Source organism: Nycticebus coucang, chromosome 6, assembly GCF_027406575.1.
Source record: "Nycticebus coucang isolate mNycCou1 chromosome 6, mNycCou1.pri, whole genome shotgun sequence".
Lineage (NCBI taxonomy): Eukaryota > Metazoa > Chordata > Mammalia > Primates > Lorisidae > Nycticebus > Nycticebus coucang.
The window spans coordinates 19,703,357-19,723,964 of NC_069785.1; the positions used below are offsets into that span (position 1 = coordinate 19,703,357).

The 20,608-nt window shown below is 37.5% G+C and overlaps 1 protein-coding gene across 4 annotated transcripts in view; it reads right to left on the reverse strand.

Annotated features, from left to right (window-relative positions):
* PRORP (protein only RNase P catalytic subunit) overlaps nt 1-20,608 on the reverse strand; it is a 137,578-nt gene that overhangs the window by 75,348 nt on the left and 41,622 nt on the right. For all 4 annotated transcript variants that reach the window (XM_053594443.1, XM_053594444.1, XM_053594445.1 and 1 more), the window contains one exon: nt 19,140-19,247. In XM_053594443.1, the coding sequence (XP_053450418.1) occupies nt 19,140-19,247 (108 nt within the window). The remainder of the gene's footprint in view (nt 1-19,139; nt 19,248-20,608) is intronic.

Here is a 20,608-nt window from a genome sequence, read left to right on the forward strand (position 1 = left end):
AATCCTAAACAATAAAAAGAGAGAGAAAAAAAGGAAAAAAGAAATAGTACTTGGGCCTTTTCATGCTACTATAAGAAACTACCAGGCGGCGCCTGTGGCTCAGTGGGTAGGGTGCTGGCCCCATATACTGAGGGTGGCGAGTTTGAACCCAGCCCCAGCCAAACTGCAACAAAAAATAGCCGGGCATTGTGGTGGGTGCCTACAGTCCCAGCTACTTGGGAGGCTGAGGCAAGAGAATCGCCTAAGCCCAAGAGTTTGAGGTTTTTGTGCGCTGTGATGCTCTAGCACTCTACCTAGTTAGACTCTGTCTCAAAAGAAAAAAAAAAAAAAGAAATGTTATTTTCCAGCAGGCGCATATAGTCCAGCTACTTGGGAGGCTGAGGCAAGAGAAGCCCAAGAGTTTGAAGTTGCTGTGTCTTCAAACCTCCCCACTCTCCAAATCTGATATATCGTTTGTCTCTGCTCTTAGCCTGGGACAACCTCTTTAGAAAAGACACATTTATAAATGGAGCATGAAGGGCTTATAAATGAAAAGAAAAATTATGCTGTTTTAAAAAATAAATGTTACCACAAAATTAATGATTAATAAAATATTACCACTGTAATAATTTGGTAAGAATAATTTATACAGCTTATACTGAGTCTGGAATCACTGCTTACTTTACTGACTTTACAAATATTAATAGTTTTTTTTTGTTAAAGTGGGTATATTTTTATAGGTGCCCTCTATTTTACTACATTCCCAAGGAGGGTGTTTTAAAATACTGTCTTAGATGGGTGCGGTGCCTCATACCTGTAATCCTAGCACTCTGGGAGGCTGAGGCAGGAAAACGGCTTGAGGTCAGGAATTCGAGACCAGCCTAAGCAAGAGCAAAACCCCTTCTCTACTAAAAACAGAAAAACTCTCTGGGCGTTGTGGTGGGAGCCTATAATCCCAGGTACTCGGGAGGCTGAGGCAAGGGGATCACTTGAGCCCAGGAGTTTGAGGTTGCTGTGAGCTATGACAATACCAAGGCACTCAACCCAGGGCTACAGTGAGACTCTGTTAAAAAAAAAAAAGAAAAGAAAAGACTGGGCCAGGTGGCTCATGCCTGTAATCCTAGCACTCTGGGAGGCCTAGGGGTGGATTGCTTGAGCTCTAGAGGTCAAGACTAGCCTTAGCAAAAGCGAGATCCTGTCTCTACTAAAATAGAAAAACCGAGGCAAGAGAATCACTTGACTCCAAGAGTTGGAGGTTGCTGTGAGTTGTATCACAGCACTCTACCCAGAGCAACAGCTTGAGACTGTGTCTCAAAAAAAAAACCCAAAAAACAAACAGGCTTGGCGCCAGTAGCACTGTGGTTACGGTGCCAGCCACATACACCAAGGCTGGTAGATTCAAACCCAGCCCAGGCCTGCTAACCAACAATGACAATTGTAACAAAAAATAGCCAGGCATTGTGGTGGGCACCTATCAGCTACTTGGGAGGCTGAGGCAAAAGAATCGCTTAAGCCCAAGAGTTTGAGGTTGCTGTGAGCTGAGACACCACAGCGCTCTACTGAGGGTGACATAGTCTCAAAAGAAAAAAAAAACTGTCTTAGAAGCAAGATACACACAATAATGATTCACAAAGACAACTTCACACCCCAAATAGTTACCACACAGACATCATCAGTGAGTGATACATTAAGACCAGGAATCAACTTGCCATTAAGATTTTGCCAGAGAGATAAGGATCTGGGAGCTTGGCAAGAAATGTGTTGTTTTTTTTTTTTTTTTTTTGAGAGTCAGTCTCACTCTGTTGCCCAGGCTAGAGTGCTGCAGCCTCAGCCTAGCTCACATAAACCTCAAACTCTTGGGTTCAAGCGTTCCTCTTGCCTTAACCTCCTAGGTAGTTATAACTACAGGTACCCACCAGAATACCTGGCTAATTTTTCTATTTTTAATAGAGAGGGGGTCTTGCTCTTCTTCAGGCTGGTCTGAACTCCTGACCTCAAGCCATTTTCCAGCTTCAGCCTCCAAGAGTGCTAGGATTACAGGTGTGAGCCACCATGCCTGCCCCAACACAATATTCTTAACAACACTGTTCTGAGACATCCAGATCACTAGACTAAAATATTTAGGGAAATTTCATCTCAAACACTATGCAAAATATATATTTCTAGAACATGTGAAAAGAAAGGAATATGAAGCCAAATATAGAAATGTCACCTGGCTTCATTTTTCTTTCTACCTTTGCCTACTTCACTAAAACCCCACCTATGTGACAGTTCATTCACTTTATTAGCAGTTAGTATATGAAAGAATAATTATGAGTGGTGCATACTATTCCAACAGCCATATGACAAAACAGAACTTTGTCAAGCAGGAATAGTGGGTGGGGTGACACATGACATAAGGAAGTAGTCAGCCTAGTAATGTTTGACCTAGGGTAACCTGACTCCCCTGTCAAGTCAAAAAAGATGAACAGTAAGAAAAAAACCCAAGCACCATTCATTATGTTCTTCAGTGAATTCTGGATTGTCATCCACTAACAACCATTTATTTCCCCAAGTCACTTATTTCACCTTTGATGAGCCAGATGTAACTTCTTAAAAGCAAGGAGTCAGGATCAGATTTTCTTTTTTTCTCCAGGTAATGAGTTTACACAGTAGATTAGAAAACTCTCCATCAGCCTCTCCTAAACCTTAATGATAGAGTTGATTTAATGCTGCTACTTAACTAACTGTTTTAAGATTCATAATCCAGGTTTAATAATTTCCACTGATTTATTTATTATTTTCAGATATTAGTCCCATGAACCCCCAGTAACAGTGACTTATTTGGGTGATATTTCAGTTTCCCTAGGCAGGGAGAAATACAATTTCATTGCTTTTGGTATTCCACATAATTACTTTCAGTCTCAGGATTTTTCTTTTTTTTTTTTTTTTTTGAGACAGAGCCTCAAGCTGTTACCCTGGGTAGAGTGCTGTGGCATCACAGCTCACAGCAACCTCCAACTCCTGGGCTCAAGCAATTCTCCGGCCTCCGCCTCCCAAGTAGCTGGGATTACAGGCACCTGCCACAACGCCTGGCTATTTTTTTGGTTGCAGCCATACATTGTTGTTTGGCGGGCCCAGGCTGGATTTGAACCCCCCAGCTCAGGTGTATGTGGCTGGTGCCTTAGCCGCTTTAGCCACAGGCGCCGAGCCAGTCTCAGGATTTTTCTAATTAGCACCTTCTCCTTGGGCTACTTAATGTCCTTTTTTTATTTTTATTTATTTTTTAGATAATATTCTAGGGAACTTAAATCATCATAATGCAACTTTAAATAACTCCTTGATACCATAACTATTGGTTATGGAAACAGGATAAACTTTTATTTTGAGAATGGAAGAATAATTTCACTCTTAGGGCCAAGTTCCAGTTCCTTAAAATAAGTTTCATATATTTAGTCAAAGAAATAGATTTCCACTCTAAGAATCATTAAAAGACCAATTTTACTTCTAAAATTACTAGTTTTTGTAAAGCAGCATGAGCACACTTCTGAGAAATCATTTTTATAAAGACAGTGTTTCTCAAAACATGGTCTCTGGATACCACTCTGGCAGTGGTATCAGCACTACCTGGGAACTTTTTAGAAATATAAATCCTTAACCCCAACTTGAACCTTTCGAATCAGAAACTCTGGGTGTGGGACCAGCAAGCCTTCCAAGTAATTCTGACACACAGTCAAGTTTGAGAATCAATATTCTGCAGGATGGCAGCAACATTAGTATTTACGTTGTTTATACCATTAAAAGTTTTAGTTTCTAATCTTTCAAAAAGTGTGAGTTCTTCAAAAAGAACCATAAGTACTTACAAAAATATATACTTGTATAAAGTAAAAAGTAGTTAGTATAAAATTCCTATTTCTACATTTTTTCCTGAGATGTATATACAAACACGTGCACAGTAATTTTTTAGTTTTTGTTTTGTATTTTAAATAAAATGTACATTTTGTTTTCAATTTATCTTTTTCATGTATTATGGACATTTTTCTATATCAGTAAATGTAAATTTACCTCCAGTATTCAACTAGTTCCTGTATAATTTCAAATTTTTTGCAAATATTAAGATGTAACAAAACTATGTATATTTAGTACTTGTGCAAATATTTCTACAGAAAAGATTTCTGGAATTGGAATTGATAAACTACTGTACTTTTAATATGCAAATATTTCTTTTTTTTTTTGTAGAGACAGAGTCTCACTTTATGGCCCTCGGTAGAGTGCCGTGGCTTCACACAGCTCACAGCAACCTCCAACTCCTGGGCTTAAGCGATTCTCTTGCCTCAGCCTCCCGAGCAGCTGGGACTACAGGCGCCCGCCACAACGCCCGGCTATTTTTTGGTTGCAGTTTGGCCGGGGCCGGGTTCAAACCCGCCACCCTCGGCATATGGGGCCGGCGCCTTACCGACTGAGCCACAGGCGCCGCCCCAATATGCAAATATTTCTACAAAAAGGGTTTCTGGAATTGAAATTGATAAACTACTGTACTTTTAATATAGTGACAAGTGACTTTATAAAGCTGAATTAACTTATATTTCCACTTATAAAGAATGACTTAATGTTTTCTAATATCTATCATAAAAGTGACATATTTCATATAATAAATACTATATCCTAATACCTCATTTATCTGAACACTATTCAGATATATCTTTCATAGAAATGAATTTCTAGGTAAACAAACTTTTAAAATCATGTGTGGGGGGAAAACTTTCTAAAAAGTAATTTTCCTGCCTTTTTAAATAGAACTAACAGTTATAATTTAGGATTTTCATTACCACTATAAATTTTCAGCTGGGAATGGACATTCATACCTGTAATCCCAGTATTTTGAGAGGCCAGGACAGGAGGATCACTTGAGGCCGGGAGTTTGAGAACATCCTGGGAAACATTGTGAGATTCCATCTTAAAAAAAAGTTCTTTAAGTATTAAAAAAAATACTTATTATAGAAAATTTGGGAATACACAGAAGTACAAGAACTGCTTTCCAAGCCAGGTATGGTGGTGTGCTTCTATAGTCCCAGCTACTGGGGAGGCTGAGGCAGAGGGTAGCTTGAGCTCAGGAATTTGGGGCTACAGTAAGCAATGATCATGCCACTGCACTCCAGGCTAGGTTACAGAGCAAGACTATATAAAAAAAAGAAAAAAATGATTTTATGATTTGGAACATTAAATATTATATGCTACTTTCTTTATAAATTGGATAGTAGTTTCTTCTCCGTAGTGCAAGCCTGCTTGCTTCTACAAGTGATCCCAACTCTCTCCCTTCATCTCCCTTCATCCCAGGCACACAAACTCTAATGTGCAGTTCCTCAGATTGCTGTGGACTAGAGAACTGCATCTAAAAGAGGTAGAAAGGTTTTAAGGAAAGGCCTGAGAAATGTCTCCTTACTGTAAGTGATATACTTAGGCTTTGAAGTTAAACAGATCTGCTCTACTACTTTTCAGTTTGTGACTTTGAAGAAGCTGAGACTGTTTCCTCATAGGTAAAATGGAGATAATGTCCACCTCATAGGTTTCTGGAGTATTAAATGAGAAAATGAATATAAAAAGCCTGGTATACAGCAGATACTCAATAGCTGGTTACTTATAGTACCACTATTACTAGCTAATTATTATTATTGCTGACTAACACTATTATTATCATGATGGGTTTGGTGGCATTGATTCTGACTAGGCCTTTCTGCTTTTGATTTCTTGGCTATACTTCATATGACTCAAGTGGTATGCTATATTATATACAATATATATTGTATGCTATTTGCACTTATTTTCTCTTATGGTTATAATATTATTAAACATATATTGTTTAAAATACAATTCATACAAAAATACGTTTTAAAACATAAAGACATGGGCAGTGCCTGTGGCTCAAAAGGGGTAGGGTGCCAGCCCCATATACCAGAGGTGGTGGGTTCAAACCCAGCCCCGGCCAAAAACTGCAAAAAACCAAAACAAAACATAAAGACAAATCTCCCTTTTACAACAGCTAAAATATCAAAGGTTTTATTGTGTTAAAATGTACTATATATAGTTTTTAAAACCGTGACTACTAGACGTTCAAAAAAGTTCTTTGGTTTTATTTGTTTTTTAGAGATGGGGTCTCACTATTTTGCTCAGGCTGGCTTTGAACTCCTGGGCTCAAGCTTGGGTAAAAAATGGATGTTTACTTTATGAGAGCCAATTACTTAGACTGGTTATAAACTGAGGAAATCATCATGATTTTATTTTTCTAGAAATCAGTGATACATACCCTACATTTAAAAAGCTTATATCTGACTATCACATCATTAATGTTGTTTAATATGATTTAATACCACGTACACTGAAAGATGATATAAATCTGGTAAAGATACATTTTGCCGAGTATACAAAAATTGGTAACTCATAAAAGTACTCATAAATTCACTGAAGCAACAAAATTTTCAAATATGTAATAATATCACAAGCCTTAAGTTTGGATAAAATGAATCCAATAAGCAATTTTTTTTTTTTTGAGATAGAGTCTCACTATGTCACCTTGGGTATAATGCCGTGGTGTCACAGTTCATAGCAACCTCAAACTCTTGGACTTAAGCAATTCTCTTGCCTCAGCCTCCCAGTAGCTGCTACTACAGGCACTCGCCACAACGCTGGCTATATTTTGGTTGTAGATGTCATTGTTGTTTAGCAGGCCCAGGCTGGATTTGAACCTGCCAGCTCCAGTGTATGTGGCTGGCGCCTTGGCTGCTGAGCTACAGGCGCTGAGCCCCAATAAGCATTTGATTACTGGATTCAAAAGCAATATGAAAAGTATTACCCTTATATTAACACAACAATTCTCAGACAAAAACGCAATTCTCAATAAAAATGCTTTCTCTTTAAGCTTGTTTTATAAATCGTAAAGTTTTAGAAATAAACAACAGCACAACATAGCAGATTTCTTTCAAATTTCTTTTCTTTTCTTTCTTTCTTTGGAGACAGAGTCTCACTTTGTCTACCTTGGTAGAGTGCCATGTTGTCCCAGCTCACAGCAACCTCAAACTCTTGGGTTTAAGTGATCCTCTTGCCTCAGCCTCCCAAGTAGCTGGGACTACAAGTGCCCAATACAATCCCTGGCTATTTTTTAGAAATGGGGTCTCATTCTGGCTCAGGCTGGTCTCGAACTCATGAGCTCAAGCAATCCACCCACCTTGGCCTCCCAAGTGCTGCGATTACAGGCATAAGATACCATGCCTGGCCCCTCAAATTTATTTCCATTCAAGCACATCCCAGGAGCAAACCAGATATAAATTCTCTCCATTTATCCTTTTGCCCAGTATCAACCAAAATGAGATGAAAAATGGTATGCTAATAATTGAATACCAGATTTATAATTTTTAATTTTTTATAGAAATGGGATTTTGCTATGACATTTAGGCTGGTCTCAAACTCGTGGACTCAAACGATCCTCTCATCTTAGCCTTCCAAAGTTCTAAGATTACAGGAATTACCCACCATGCCTAGCCAAGATTAAATTGAACTCTAACATAACCGAAGTAAGAGTAACCTTGGCTTAGATGAGCTATGCCTAAGAGTAGCTGACTCGAACGAGCTCTCCAAGTAAACCAGCAAGCAGTTTAAACAAAATCATTGACTGCACTCTACTTATAACTTAACCTCATCAACAGCCTCATCCCTGAGGATAATACATTGTTAGGATACTGTACAAAGTTTATGATACTAAATCATATGGCCAACATTGGATATACTTGATTTAAACCAAAGAAACTTAAGTTCATATACTGTATAGCTTACCAGTTAGAAAAACACAAATTTATTTATTTAACAAAAAGTATACTTTGGATACTTGATAAATTTACAATATTTATACTTCACAATTCAAAATAAAGAAGTATTTGACTTTTAAAAAAATTGAAGCTGCCTGGGTAACGGTTAGGCCACAGGCAGTTAGACTACTTAGGTGTAAATCCTGGCTCTGTCCATTACTGGCTGTGACATCTTTGGCAAATTACTTAACCTCTCTGAGCCTCAATTTCTTCATCTGCAAATGTGGCTAATAATGCCTTTCTCCAAGATTAAATGGGATAACTTAAGCAAAGTATATACAGTAACCATTTAATATATGTTAGTGATCAGGATGATAAATGCACTTAAAGGCTATCATTTGTTTTTTAATTTCATCAGGCCAACTTTTGAGGTATAATAGAAAACAGTAATGGTTCTTTGTTTTAAAAAAAAGATATTTAGAGTGGTGCCTGTGGCTCAAAGTGGTAGGGTGCTGGCCCAATTACTGGAGGTGGCAGGTTCAAAACCAGCCCAGGCCAAAAACTGCAAAAAAAAAAAAAAAAAAAAAAAACCCAAAAAAACAAAGATGTTTAAATTCATTAATTATAAAGTACTGAAAGGTAAATATTAACACCCAAACCAGCTGAGAGTTCAGGGAGAGGGGCTGTTTCTATTTCATATTTGTTTCTCCAATATCTGTCTGTCTCAGTGCTTAGTGCATATTATATTCAATACAAGTATATAGAATTTAACTGGTAAAGAGTTTAGCAATGGAATATCCACCAATGAGGAACCCAACCATTTTTATTTGTATTTTTAGATATTTTGAGCACATTAACTATTTAAAAACTGGAGCCTCTCTGTAGGAAACAGCATGATATAGTGTGAACAACACTAGTCTTGAAATCACAAAACGTGAGTAAAAATTAACCTGGTCCTGGGTAAGTCAAGTAAACTTTCTGGATTAGAGATTAGTCCAGAAACAATTAGGTTAATAATTGTTTGGGTAACTCCTAGCCTTAAAAACACAGTAAAAACTAGCTTTTAAATTCTATTGGAAAATAAAACTGCTATTAACCAGCTGACCAAAATAAAGAAAATGTTTAGAAGTTATTTCCAGTCACCTCTGATTTCTAATCACTAGTAAGGAAAAAACTTCAGATGAAAGTAAACTGGAGAAATGACAGATTTTCAATTCTAGATTTCAATACAGAAAAAAAATTACTCAGCAACAGCAAGCACGTGTAGTCACAGCTACTTGGGAAGGGGAGGGGAGAGGATTGCTTGAGTGCAGGAGTTTGAATCCAGTCTGGCAACACAGCAAGAACTCACCTTCATTATAAAAAAAATTATATAAAAAAGAAAAAAATATTAAACAGTTTCTCAGAGCAGACATGAGGGCTGTATGTTTCTCAAAGGCAACAGTAGTAGCATGACCCCCAAGTTTTGGAACACAAGAACAAGACAGTCTACCTCTAAGGCCAGTCTTTAAATGGTAGTTATCAAGCAAAAAGAACAAATACGTGGAGAAGAGGATTTAAAAGTTTAGGAGTTATAATAAAAATTCTATTTCAATATTTGAACATTTGCTATCATGAACAACAAAAGGTATTTGTAAGTTTCCTTGCTATTTTAACATTATTGGAACATAATTTCAAGCACAGCTGGTGACAAACTCCTTAACATTTCCACAGTTTAGGCCAAAAAATATGCTCAGAATTATATACACACAAAAACATTGAGCATAGTTTATTGTATCTGAGGGACTTTATGGCATTGAAACTTTTACAAGAGGTTATGTAAATCAATAGAAAGAAATCAAATAACTTGAGCGGCAGAAAAAAAAAAGAGAACTCACTGCCAAGTAAACTCTCTGCCAAATGACCTTTAATGGCTAATCCCCCTGCCTCCGTTTTTCTCTCACTGTGGTAAAACCAACTAAGAGATGGCAATCAAAACAAATTCTACAGTGTTTCCACTAAACTACTTTCTATTCAATACCCCAAGCATGCTGTAAGAATGAAAGCATTCAGCACTGATGTCTGGCCATAATTCTTTTAAATTACATTATAAATTTTCATTCTGCTGAAGCCATTTTAACCAATTCTCAGTTATCTATAGAAATAGGGAACAGAGTTTTGAACAGCCAGCAAGATTAACTAAAATGATGTGCTTTTTCCCTTCTATTATAGGAGCTTATGAACATTGAAAATCCAAAATGCAAGCTGCAAAAGGTACAAGGAACAAAAGCATTAAAACTGAGTCATGTGTAGCTGTGTGAGGGAAGAAAATGAGAAAGAAAACACAGCATAAGAAGCTTTCCACTTTATGTCTTTCTGTTTTCTAAGTGAAAAGTTGGTATGATGTCCCTGTTCCCTCAAGGTAGTCACTAATTATTAATGATGACTTGGTGACTGAAAAGAAGAACTATTTTTTAAAATTAAAGTTGTGAAATTGGCTTGGCGCCTGTAGCTCAAGTGGCTAAGGCACTAGCCACATACACCAGTGCTGGCAGGTTCAAATCCAGCCCGGGCCTGCCAAACAACGACAGCTACTACCAAACAATAGGCGGGCGTTGTGGCGGGCACCTATAGTCCCAGCTACTTGGGAGGCTGAGGCAAGAGAATCACTTAAGCCCAAGAGTTCGAGGTTGCTGTGAGCTGTGACGCCATTGCACTCTACCGAGGGCGACAGCTTAAGGCTCTGTCTAAAAAAAAAAAAAAAAGAAACAACCAATGTGAAAATAAGTGTAAAGTATGAGTCATGGAGACTTTTAAAAATCCCCCTGGACATCCTAGGAAAAAATGATCAACAACAACATCAGTTGTTTTCACATAAATCCACAGTGAAGGAATTTGATATTGAAGAAAAGAATCCAGGCTAAAACAATCAGCACTGCTGTGTTGAAACTCATTGCTAGTTCTTGGGCTAGACTTGACAATCATAATAAGCATGATATCAGCAACATCAGTGTGGCAGTCATTAAAATTGTTCAAAATTAAAAAAAATTGTTCAAAATTACTAATTCTCCTTCTCACATGTAGGATTGCATTCCCTGTCTTGTTGAACTCAGATGTGCCTATGTAACTTGCATTAGCTGCTAATAAAACAGCAGAAATGATGGGTCATATCAGAGCAGAAGTTTCACGGGTCAGGGCATACTTCATCATCTTTCCTTTTCTCTTGTCACTGTGATTGGCAATATTTCAGAGTTATTCTAGGCCATAGAATGAGGATGATGGTGACAGATGACCCTCAATAGGTCTGAAGCATAAATAAGAAATGATCTGTTATTTAAGGCACTGAAATTTTAGAGTATTTACTATTGCAACCTAGCCTAGCCTATTACAATCTTCATTTTCTCTAAACTACCCATATATTTCTTATCCAGTTAGTGTGCAAAGAAGTCACTATTTACTTGGTGACTCAAGTGTAGATTCTAAGCATCAGTTCACAAAGAATGAAGACCCCAAACTCATAAAAGAGTAAAGACTGTCAGTTATTTAAATTAGGAGACTAAATAAATTGTAAAAAACTACCACGCTTTTGTTTCTACAAAGTTACAATCATAGATAATAAATGCACTCACAAGGTTTTGTTGTTTTGGTTTTTTTTTTCCTTTTAAATTTTATTGGCCCATGGGCCAGGCACTACAATAGTGTTTTTTAAGAACTTAATCTTCACATAAGGCACCAAGAGGATAAATAATTTAGCTTAGGTCACGTAGCTAGCAAGTAAGTTGCCAAGAGTTTAAAACTCAGGAGTCTTTCAAGTTAATTTTGAAAAGCAGACCTGTTATCTCTAACAGGTTACATAATTTACAGTATACCCATTCATTCTTTCATTAATTCACTCAGTATATACTTAGCACTTGTGTAAAGGCCCTTTTCACTGCGCTGAGGATGCAACAGTGAGCAAGACCCACAGTCATACATTTACATTCTAATGGAGCAGACTGATAAATCAAACAAAGTAACTGCAGATAATAAGTGCTACACAGGACCTAAGTTACCTATGGTTTCGTAATAAGCCACCCCAAAACTTGGATACAATAACTATTTCTCACAATACTATGAGTTGACAATTTGGGTTGGGCTTAGCTGGATGGTTCTGCGCTACACAGTATTAGTTGGACTGATTCTTGTGTTCATAATCGGTTGGGCTGGACAAAAAGCAAGACCTCATCTCTACAAAAACATTTAAAAATTAGCCAGATCCAGGGCTTGTGCCTGTACTCCCAGCCAGAAAGAAGGCTAAGGCAGGAGGACCGTTTGAGCCCTGGAGTTCCACCTGAGCAACAAAATAAGACTCTGTACCTATTTTTTTTTCTTTGAGATAGAGCCTCAAGCTGTCACCTGAGTAGCTGAGATTACAGGCGCCTGCCACAACACCCAGCTAGTTTTTGGTTGTAGTTGTCGTTGTTGTTATGGCAGGCCTGGGCTGGATTCGAACCCGCCAGCTCTGGTGTATGTGGCTGGCGCATTAGCTGGTTGAGCTACAGGCGCCAAGCCTAGACCCTGCACCTATTGGAAAAAAAAAAAAAAGAATTGAGACATGATTTGGTCAAGACTGCAAATTATGCCAAAAGTGAAACTTGGTCAGGGACTTTGCAGTCTCCACTTCTATTCAGTACATCTTGTACTTCATCATTAAGCTATCGAAAACTATAAAATGAACCACTGTGTAGGAATAAATAACTTTTAAGCAAAAAACAAACAACTAAGTACACCATTTTAGTAACCAATAAAATCATACATTAATCCACGCAGCTCTATGCCATTGTTTTTTTTGGAGTCACAATTAACATTAAAGTACAAACTTTCATATTTGAGTTAAAGGCTCGTCTGAATCACTTTTGGTCATAGGAGTTCTGGACATCCTTAGAATGACATTTTACATAGGCCACTCTCCTCAGAACCTGTGCTCTTCATCTTCACTTCTGTAGCACCTTTAGGACCAAGTGGAATTATTGGGTCATATGGTAGCTCTAATCGTCTGAATTATTAAGAGATTTCCAAAGCAGCTGCACCATTTTTCATTTCCATCAGCTGTGTATAAGGGTTCCACTTTGTCCACATCTTATCACTTATCTTTTTGATCATAGCCATCCTAGTGGGTGGAAAGTGGTATCTTGTATTTTTGACTTGTATTTTTTTTTTTTTTTGTAGAGACAGAGTCTCACTTTATGGCCCTTGGTAGAGTGCCGTGGCCTCACACAGCTCACAGCAACCTCCAACTCCTGGGCTTAAGCGATTCTCTTGCCTCAGCCTCCCAAGTAGCTGGGACTACAGGCACCCGCCACAACACCCAGCTAGACTTGTATTTTCTTAGTAACACATGACTCCCAGGCCCAGACAAAATAAATTGGGATTTTACTTGTATTTTGCATTTGATTATTGCTTTTTCTTTAACTGAATTGTGCCATCCTGGAAGTTAGTTAGTTTTGCTTCAATGTCTATGGGAACCTTTTGGCAGAAAAAAGTTTGCAGCCCAAGTAATAGCTTTTCAAAATGAAAAGTCAGTCATAACCACCTATCCTTACTTTAAAATTCTGTATCTTGGTCTAAGAAATATGGCAATTTCCACTGCCTTTTAATGTTTTGACAAATATTTAAAGTTAAGATTTAGGTTGGGCAGCACCTGTGGCTCAGTGAGTAGAGTGCCGGTCCCATATGCCGGAGGGGGCGGGTTCAAACCCAGCCCTGGCCAAAAACCACAAAAAAAAAAAATAAAGTTAAGATTTAGGTTAAAATAACACAGTGGGTGGAGCTATCAATACAACTAACTCAACTGAGGTGACAAATAGATGGATAAATGTATGCAATGTGTAGCTCAATTTGCACATACCCAGGCAAGGACAGCCACCAATCAATCTCTACATGGCGGATGGCCAGTTTCTATTCATATCAATTATAAGATAGACTGTAGAAAAATTAAAATGCAAAAAGATGCATCTGAAAACTGAGAAAATAAAATAAATTGAACTTGCTTGTTTTAGGTCCTTAATCTCTATCACCCTCAAGTTCTAGGCTCTGATATCAAGATGTATGATCATGGTGCTACTCCCTAAGTAATGAATGTAAAAAGGTTCTTTTCTCAATAATGATCTTACAGAAAATAATACTGAATATAATGAACCAGTATGGAAAAAGGACCAAGAATATAACATTAGGCAGAGTTCCTAGGAAAAGCATAAATGATATGTACATCATTCCGCAGGAAAAAAATCTAGAAACCTCTTCACACAAAGATGGAAAAAAGTCAAGACTCACAGAATTAGAATTCCTGATATTTCCTTTATGTATATTTGTAGGAAACTATAAAGAAAGAGAAAGCAGATCAAAGAGAGTGAAAAATATTTCCTTTCTGGAACCAGTGCGTTAAACTTCGTTTCCAAATTTAAAAAATCTGGTTGAGCTTAAAAATGGGGGTGGGGTGGGGTGGGGTGGAAACCTGTCCAGCATTTTTCATTTAGCTGACTCATGGCACAGATGTAACTAGTTTGAAGCAATCATATAATAAGCAACCTTGAAGAAAGGTGTTGTATTTGGACACTTTTATACACTGTTGGTGGTAGTATAAATTGCTACAATCATTTTAGAAAGCAATTTGGCAATATATCCTGAGACCTTTAGAAATATATATATACCCTTTGACTCAACAGTTCCATTTCTGTGAATCTATTCCAAAGACATCATATAAAATGTTCATAGAGATCTTAGGTTTATATACAGTATACCAGGTTCTTATGGTAAAAGAAAATTCAAAAAATAAAAACAAATAATAGAAATCCTCTCATTTTCTTATCAATACTCTATTCCCACTTGAAGTTTTGTTGTGTGTGTGTGCGCGTGCGCATATGCTTCTAGAAATTTTCTGGGCACAGACATACAAATTTATCTAATAAACATTCATATGGCTAATCTTTTGTTTTTTTTGTTTTTGTAGAGACAGAGTCTCACTTTACCGTCTTCGGTAGAGTGCCATGATGTCACAGGACTCACAGCAACCTCTAGCTCTTGGGCTTCCACGATTCTCCTGCCTCAGCCTCCCGATCTTTTGTTTTATTCTTAATATAAGTAGCACAATACTCAATATGTTGTTTTTCAATTTGCTTCATATACTTATAATTCTGGCTATTGTTCCATATCAGCACATATAGACAGATTTACCTTATTCATTTAAACTGATGAACTGATTTATTAATATATATCAGGCTTTTTTTTTAATTTTCTATACACAGCATGGTCAATATGTTTTGGGCTTTAGATTGATAAATATTTAGGTTGTTTAGACTTTTCTGTTTACCAACAATGCAATAATTAACATACTTGGATATACAATTTTAAGAATTAGTGTGAATGTCAGTTTCTCCAAGTAGAATTTCAATATTTTAGATACTGAAAATTATAGCCAAATCATCCACCAAAAACACTGTACCAACCAAATCCCAGCCTCCCTCTCTCTCCAAATCACCTTTTTTTAAAATTTAATTTAATTTTTTTTTTATTGTTTGGGATTCATCGAGGGTAGAAAGAATTAGGTTATTGATTTCATTTGTTAGGTAAAGTCCTTCATATAATTGTGTCCTGCCCCCAAGAGGTGTACCATACACCATGTCCCCTCATCCCATCTCCAAACCATCTTAAACACTGAATACTCACAACTTTTAAACCACCGCCAATTTAAAAGATAAGCACAGCAGAACTTAAGTAAGTTGACCACCCAAGGGAGTGTAACAAACTGGTCAATATAAGAAACTAGGCCTACTGTACTGATATGTAAATGTGGGTGTGTGACTGGTCTATAAAAAAATTAGGTAAACTTAAGAAGGCAGTCAGTACTGGGAGGTGGTCAACTCTGAAGATATATCTCTAATTATGAATGAGGTTAAACCATTTTTTCACTGCATAGTTTGTCTTTTTCTTACAGGCTTAGAAGAGTCCTTGATAGAGTCAGGAAATTAGCCCTTTGTCATATGTATAATAAACTTTTTCTTATAGTTTGTTGTCTTTTTTTTTTTTTAGAGACAGAGTCTCACTTTGTTGCCCTTGGTAGAGTGCCACGGCATCACAGCTCACAGCAACTGGGCTTAGGCGATTCTCTTGCTTCAGCCTCCTGAGTAGCTGGGACTACAGGCGCCTGCTACAACACCTGGCTATTTTTTGTTGCAGTTTGGCCAGGGCTGGGTTTGAACCGGCCACCCTCAGTATATGGGACCAGCGCCCTACTCACTGAGCCACAGGTTCTGCCTGTCTTTCTTTCTTTTCTTTTTTTTTTTTTTTTGAGACAGAGTCTTACTTTGTCACCCTGGGGCAGAATGCTATGGCATCATAGCTCATAGGAACCTCTAATTCTTGGGCTCAAGTGATTCTCTTGCCTCAGCCTCCTGAGTAGATGGGACTACAGATGCCTGCCACAATGCCTGGCTATTTTTAAGACAGGACCTTGCTCTTGCTCAGCCTGGTCTTGAACTCCTGAGCTCAGGCAATCCGCCTTGGCCTCCCAGGGTGCTAGGATTACAGGTGTGAGCCACTGTACCCAGCCTGTTGTCTTTTAACAGTGCATATAGTATTTTTGTTATTGTCTAGCAAATTTCCCTATTCTTCACATTAGGGCTCCTAGATCTCATATATGCTTCAAAGATCCTTCCCATCTCAAATATAAAAATAATATATATGTTTTCTTCTGTTTATTTTATAATTTCAGTACTTAGTTTTCTCAATAACCATAAATTAAAATGTAAATATATAATTATGCAGTCAGATCTCAACTACATAAAAAGTAGAAAAATACTAGAAAAAAATAAACAAAATATTGACAGTGATTATTACTGATTGGTAGGGTCATTTATGGTTTTCTTGTTCTGTGCTTCCCAAATTTTCTACATTGAACACACATTACTTTTATAATCAGAAGAAAATCAAATTTTATTTTTTTGGAGACAAAGTCTCACTTTGTAGTCCTCGGTAGAGTGCAGTAGTGTCATAGCTCACAGTAACCTCAAACCCTCGGCTCAAGTGATTCTCTTGCCTCAGCCTCCCAAGTAGCTTGGACTGCAGGTGCCTGCCACAATGCCCAGCTATTTTTAGAGATGGGGTCTCCCTCTGGCTCAGCTGGTTTCAAACGTGTGAGCTCTGGCAATCCACCTGCCTTGGCCTCCCAGAGTGCTAGGATTATAGGTATAAGCTACCACACCTGGCCTAGAAAATAAAATTTCTTAAAAACCATCATATTTAAATTTTTTCTCATGTTTTTGATAGAACTAGCTTTAATTCTCAATCTATTATTATTTGAGTACTTGACCTAGATTGAGTTTAATACTGAAGGCTATACTGTATTAAATAATAACATCAAATTGTTTTACAGGTATCTTCTTTTAACTCCATTGTTATAGATAACATGATAGGAGAAAATTTTAGAGTCATATAAAGGTCCGTTGAAAGCAAGAATTATAGTTCCATTTGGGAATTTCATTTGAATAATATTCACAATTATTCAAGGTACTAATTATATGCCAAGTACTTACATATATTAACTTATTAATTCTCCAAAACATCATTATTATTATATCCCCATTTTACAGATGGGGAAATTAAGGCAAAAAGAAGTTAATTAACTTACTCAAGCCATGCAATCTCATAAGAGGCAAAGCTAAGGTTGGAAGCCAAAGGATCTGGTTCCAGAATTTCCACTCTCAATTTCCAAACTAAAATGCTAACTAAAGGATGAACAGAAAAACTGGGAAGCTACTTCTGACAACCCACCAAGTGTCTGAAGATTGAGAATAAACCACAAAAAGACTTGTGGGAAGATTTACCCCCCCCCCAAAAAAAAAAGTCAATGGGAAATGATATGCCATTACCTTTTGCAAATCTCTAGCTTTAAAAGGAGTCTTTTCCTCTTGCCTTATTCAGCTAGTATACCTAAGCAGAGTCTCTGAGATGAGCTTCCCCAACTTTAATACCAGAGCACTGGCACGAGGTAACGATGCTCTGAAGAGCCGAGTAGTAACAATTGCTCGTCACATGAACTGTTGCTAACATTAAATTTTCTTATGAGTAAAAGCAAAAAGTAGTAGCAGAGGCTTTTGATTTTGTGGCTGATCTTTTGTTCTTTGCCTCTCTGCTTGCCAAAATGTTCTAGAATCTTTTAAAATGTATGCATTTCCCTCTGATACCATTAGAGGACTGGTGCACTACATCATCTTCAGCATCTTACTTTGCCCCCCAACTCTAGTCTTATTTGGGCACGTATCTCTGGCAAGCTAATTTTAATGTTTTGTGTGAAGCTGAAAGTCAAACTGAGGGCAAATGAAAATGAAACTTTTTATTTCTCACAGATTAGATGGGGAAATTTTCAGAATGAGCCCTTCTAATCTTGCGCTCTACCACACATAAATGATAAAAATTTCTTTCTTCCCTTTCTGCTTTACTTTTGTCTATATTAACTGCCTCAAAGGCTCCCTAAGGTACATAAGAGACAAAAATATTTTCAATTTCCTCTTGTGTTTTGTTTTTTTAAATATAGGATTAGAAAAGTACATACTTGACCACAAGAATGTAGCTACAACATAAATGAAAGAAACGTAAAGAAGTTTCTGTAAATAAAACTTGTCCTTTGTTAGTATTTGGAAGCTTTTCTGAGTACAAATGGCCAAACTGGACTACCAACATCTCTGGGGGAAAAAAGCCTCTATGTTGGCAGCAATTTTTAAGAAATAACACAGTTCAAGTACAAATGAATGGCCAGGTATTGCCAGTGATAAAAGCTACAACCCAGAAATCCAGGAGCTCTTTACAATCTCATTTTGGTGTTATGACTGTTTTCTAAGGGTTTACTGTACAAAATTAGCCTCAATTTTCTAATCTATTAAGTATGGATTAAAATAACTGCTTATTGCAGCTATGAAAAATCACGACATTCTTATTAGAAACAACTGCTTAGGTTAATTTATGAGCATGCTATATCTGGAAAAAACAAATGTGAGTAACAAGTGATTAAAATTTCTTAATGTATGTTGATAATTTTCAAATACAAAAAATGACAGAGTAACCTCAAAGAAAAAGTAGAGACCTAAGAGAAGGTTAGCTACAGATTATACTAAAAGGGTAGATCTGGCCACTTAGTTCATGGTATTTTCTTTTAATTTTTCACTCTTTTAATTTCTTACTCCCAGGCTTTAAAAGCCACTTACTTGCCATAAATGAAAACAGTGAACCTTAGATGAGCAGCTGGTCACTCTGGCACCTTCAGGAGCTTGGTTTTAGAAAATTAAGAGGTAAGAAGTCCAAGGAAAATCACAAATGGGCACAGTAAATATTTCTAGAGATGTGGAATAACAAAATAAAACTTGTACTTACAACTTGAGATTCACGAGCTTTAGGAAACATTTTGGCTACATTGAGACCATCGATGACAATATCAAAAGGAGGACAGGATTTTACAAACTTCTCAAATGTCTTAAGTTCCTAAAAAAAAAAGAAGTCAGATAAAACATTAATAAGAACTTAGTAAGGACTTTTATTACAAATACACTGCAACAACTTTATTATTGCTTTGATACTTCAATCTATTTATTCTTTAAAAATACACACAAGCGCACATGCAACACATGAAGATACCCTCAAAATGAAATCTGAAAACGCCATCATGATGGATATAACTGCATATAGCTGATACACTTTATAATCTCACAGTGCTTTACACTTCACAAAGTGCTTTCGTGTATGAGTTCATTTAATCTACAGCCAGCCTATCTAAACTGTTACATTAACCCATATGATAGTCATGAAGAAACTGAAATGTCAAAATCTCTAAGTCCTATCCTGTAAGCCAAGGAGAAGTAAGCCTCGGATAGATCAGTCCACGAGCCTGGTTCTCAGTTTCAGGAGGCTTGCTCTTGCAACCCAGCCATTGTGAAAAAGCCCAAGAAGAGGTCACTATGTTTTCTACTTGACAATCCACCTAAGTCCCAGCCAACAGTCAGAGTCAACTGCCAGACAGATGAGGGTGAAGGAGATTTTTTTTCTTTTTTTTTTAAGAGACAGTCTCACTTTGTCACCCTTGGTAGAGTGCCTTGGTGTCACAACTCATAGCAACCTCCAGTTCTTGGGCTTAGGTGATTCTCTTGCCTCAGCCTCCCAAGTAGCTGGGACTACAGGCACCTGCCACAACACCTGGCTATTTTTTTCTTTTTTTTTTTAGTTTGGTCGGGGCTGGGTTTGAACCCACCACCCTCAGTATATGGGGCCAGCGCCCTACTCATTGAGCCACAGGCAACTGCCCAGGATAAGGGAGATTTTAAGATGATCCTAGCCCCCATTTGAATATAACAATAGGAGACATAAGCAAGAACCAGCCAACTGAATTCAGTTAACCCCTAGAACCATAAGAAATTACAACAATAATAGTAACACACGATTATTTTTGTTTCATAGCACCAAGTTTGAGAAAATAGGGGAACGAAAAGAAGGGAACTATACCAGGTAAAATTTGCCTATATGTTGCTTTTTGTCAGAGGATATTCAGTCAACGTGGAGGGGGAATCCTAGAAAGAAAATACCACATAATTTGCATATAAATATGCCCAAATCCTTAGCTAACACCTGATCTGCACATCCATGGAGGAGACTCTAAAGAGCCAGCAAAGGCCAGGTGTGGTGGCTCACCACTGTTAATCCTAGCACTCTGGGAGGCTGAGGTAGGTGGACTGCCTGAGCTCATGAGTTTGAGACCAGCCTGAGCATGAGTGAGACCCCATCTCTACTAAAAATTAAAAAAAAAAACTAGCCAGGCATGGTGGCAGCTACTCAGGAGACTGAGGGAAGAG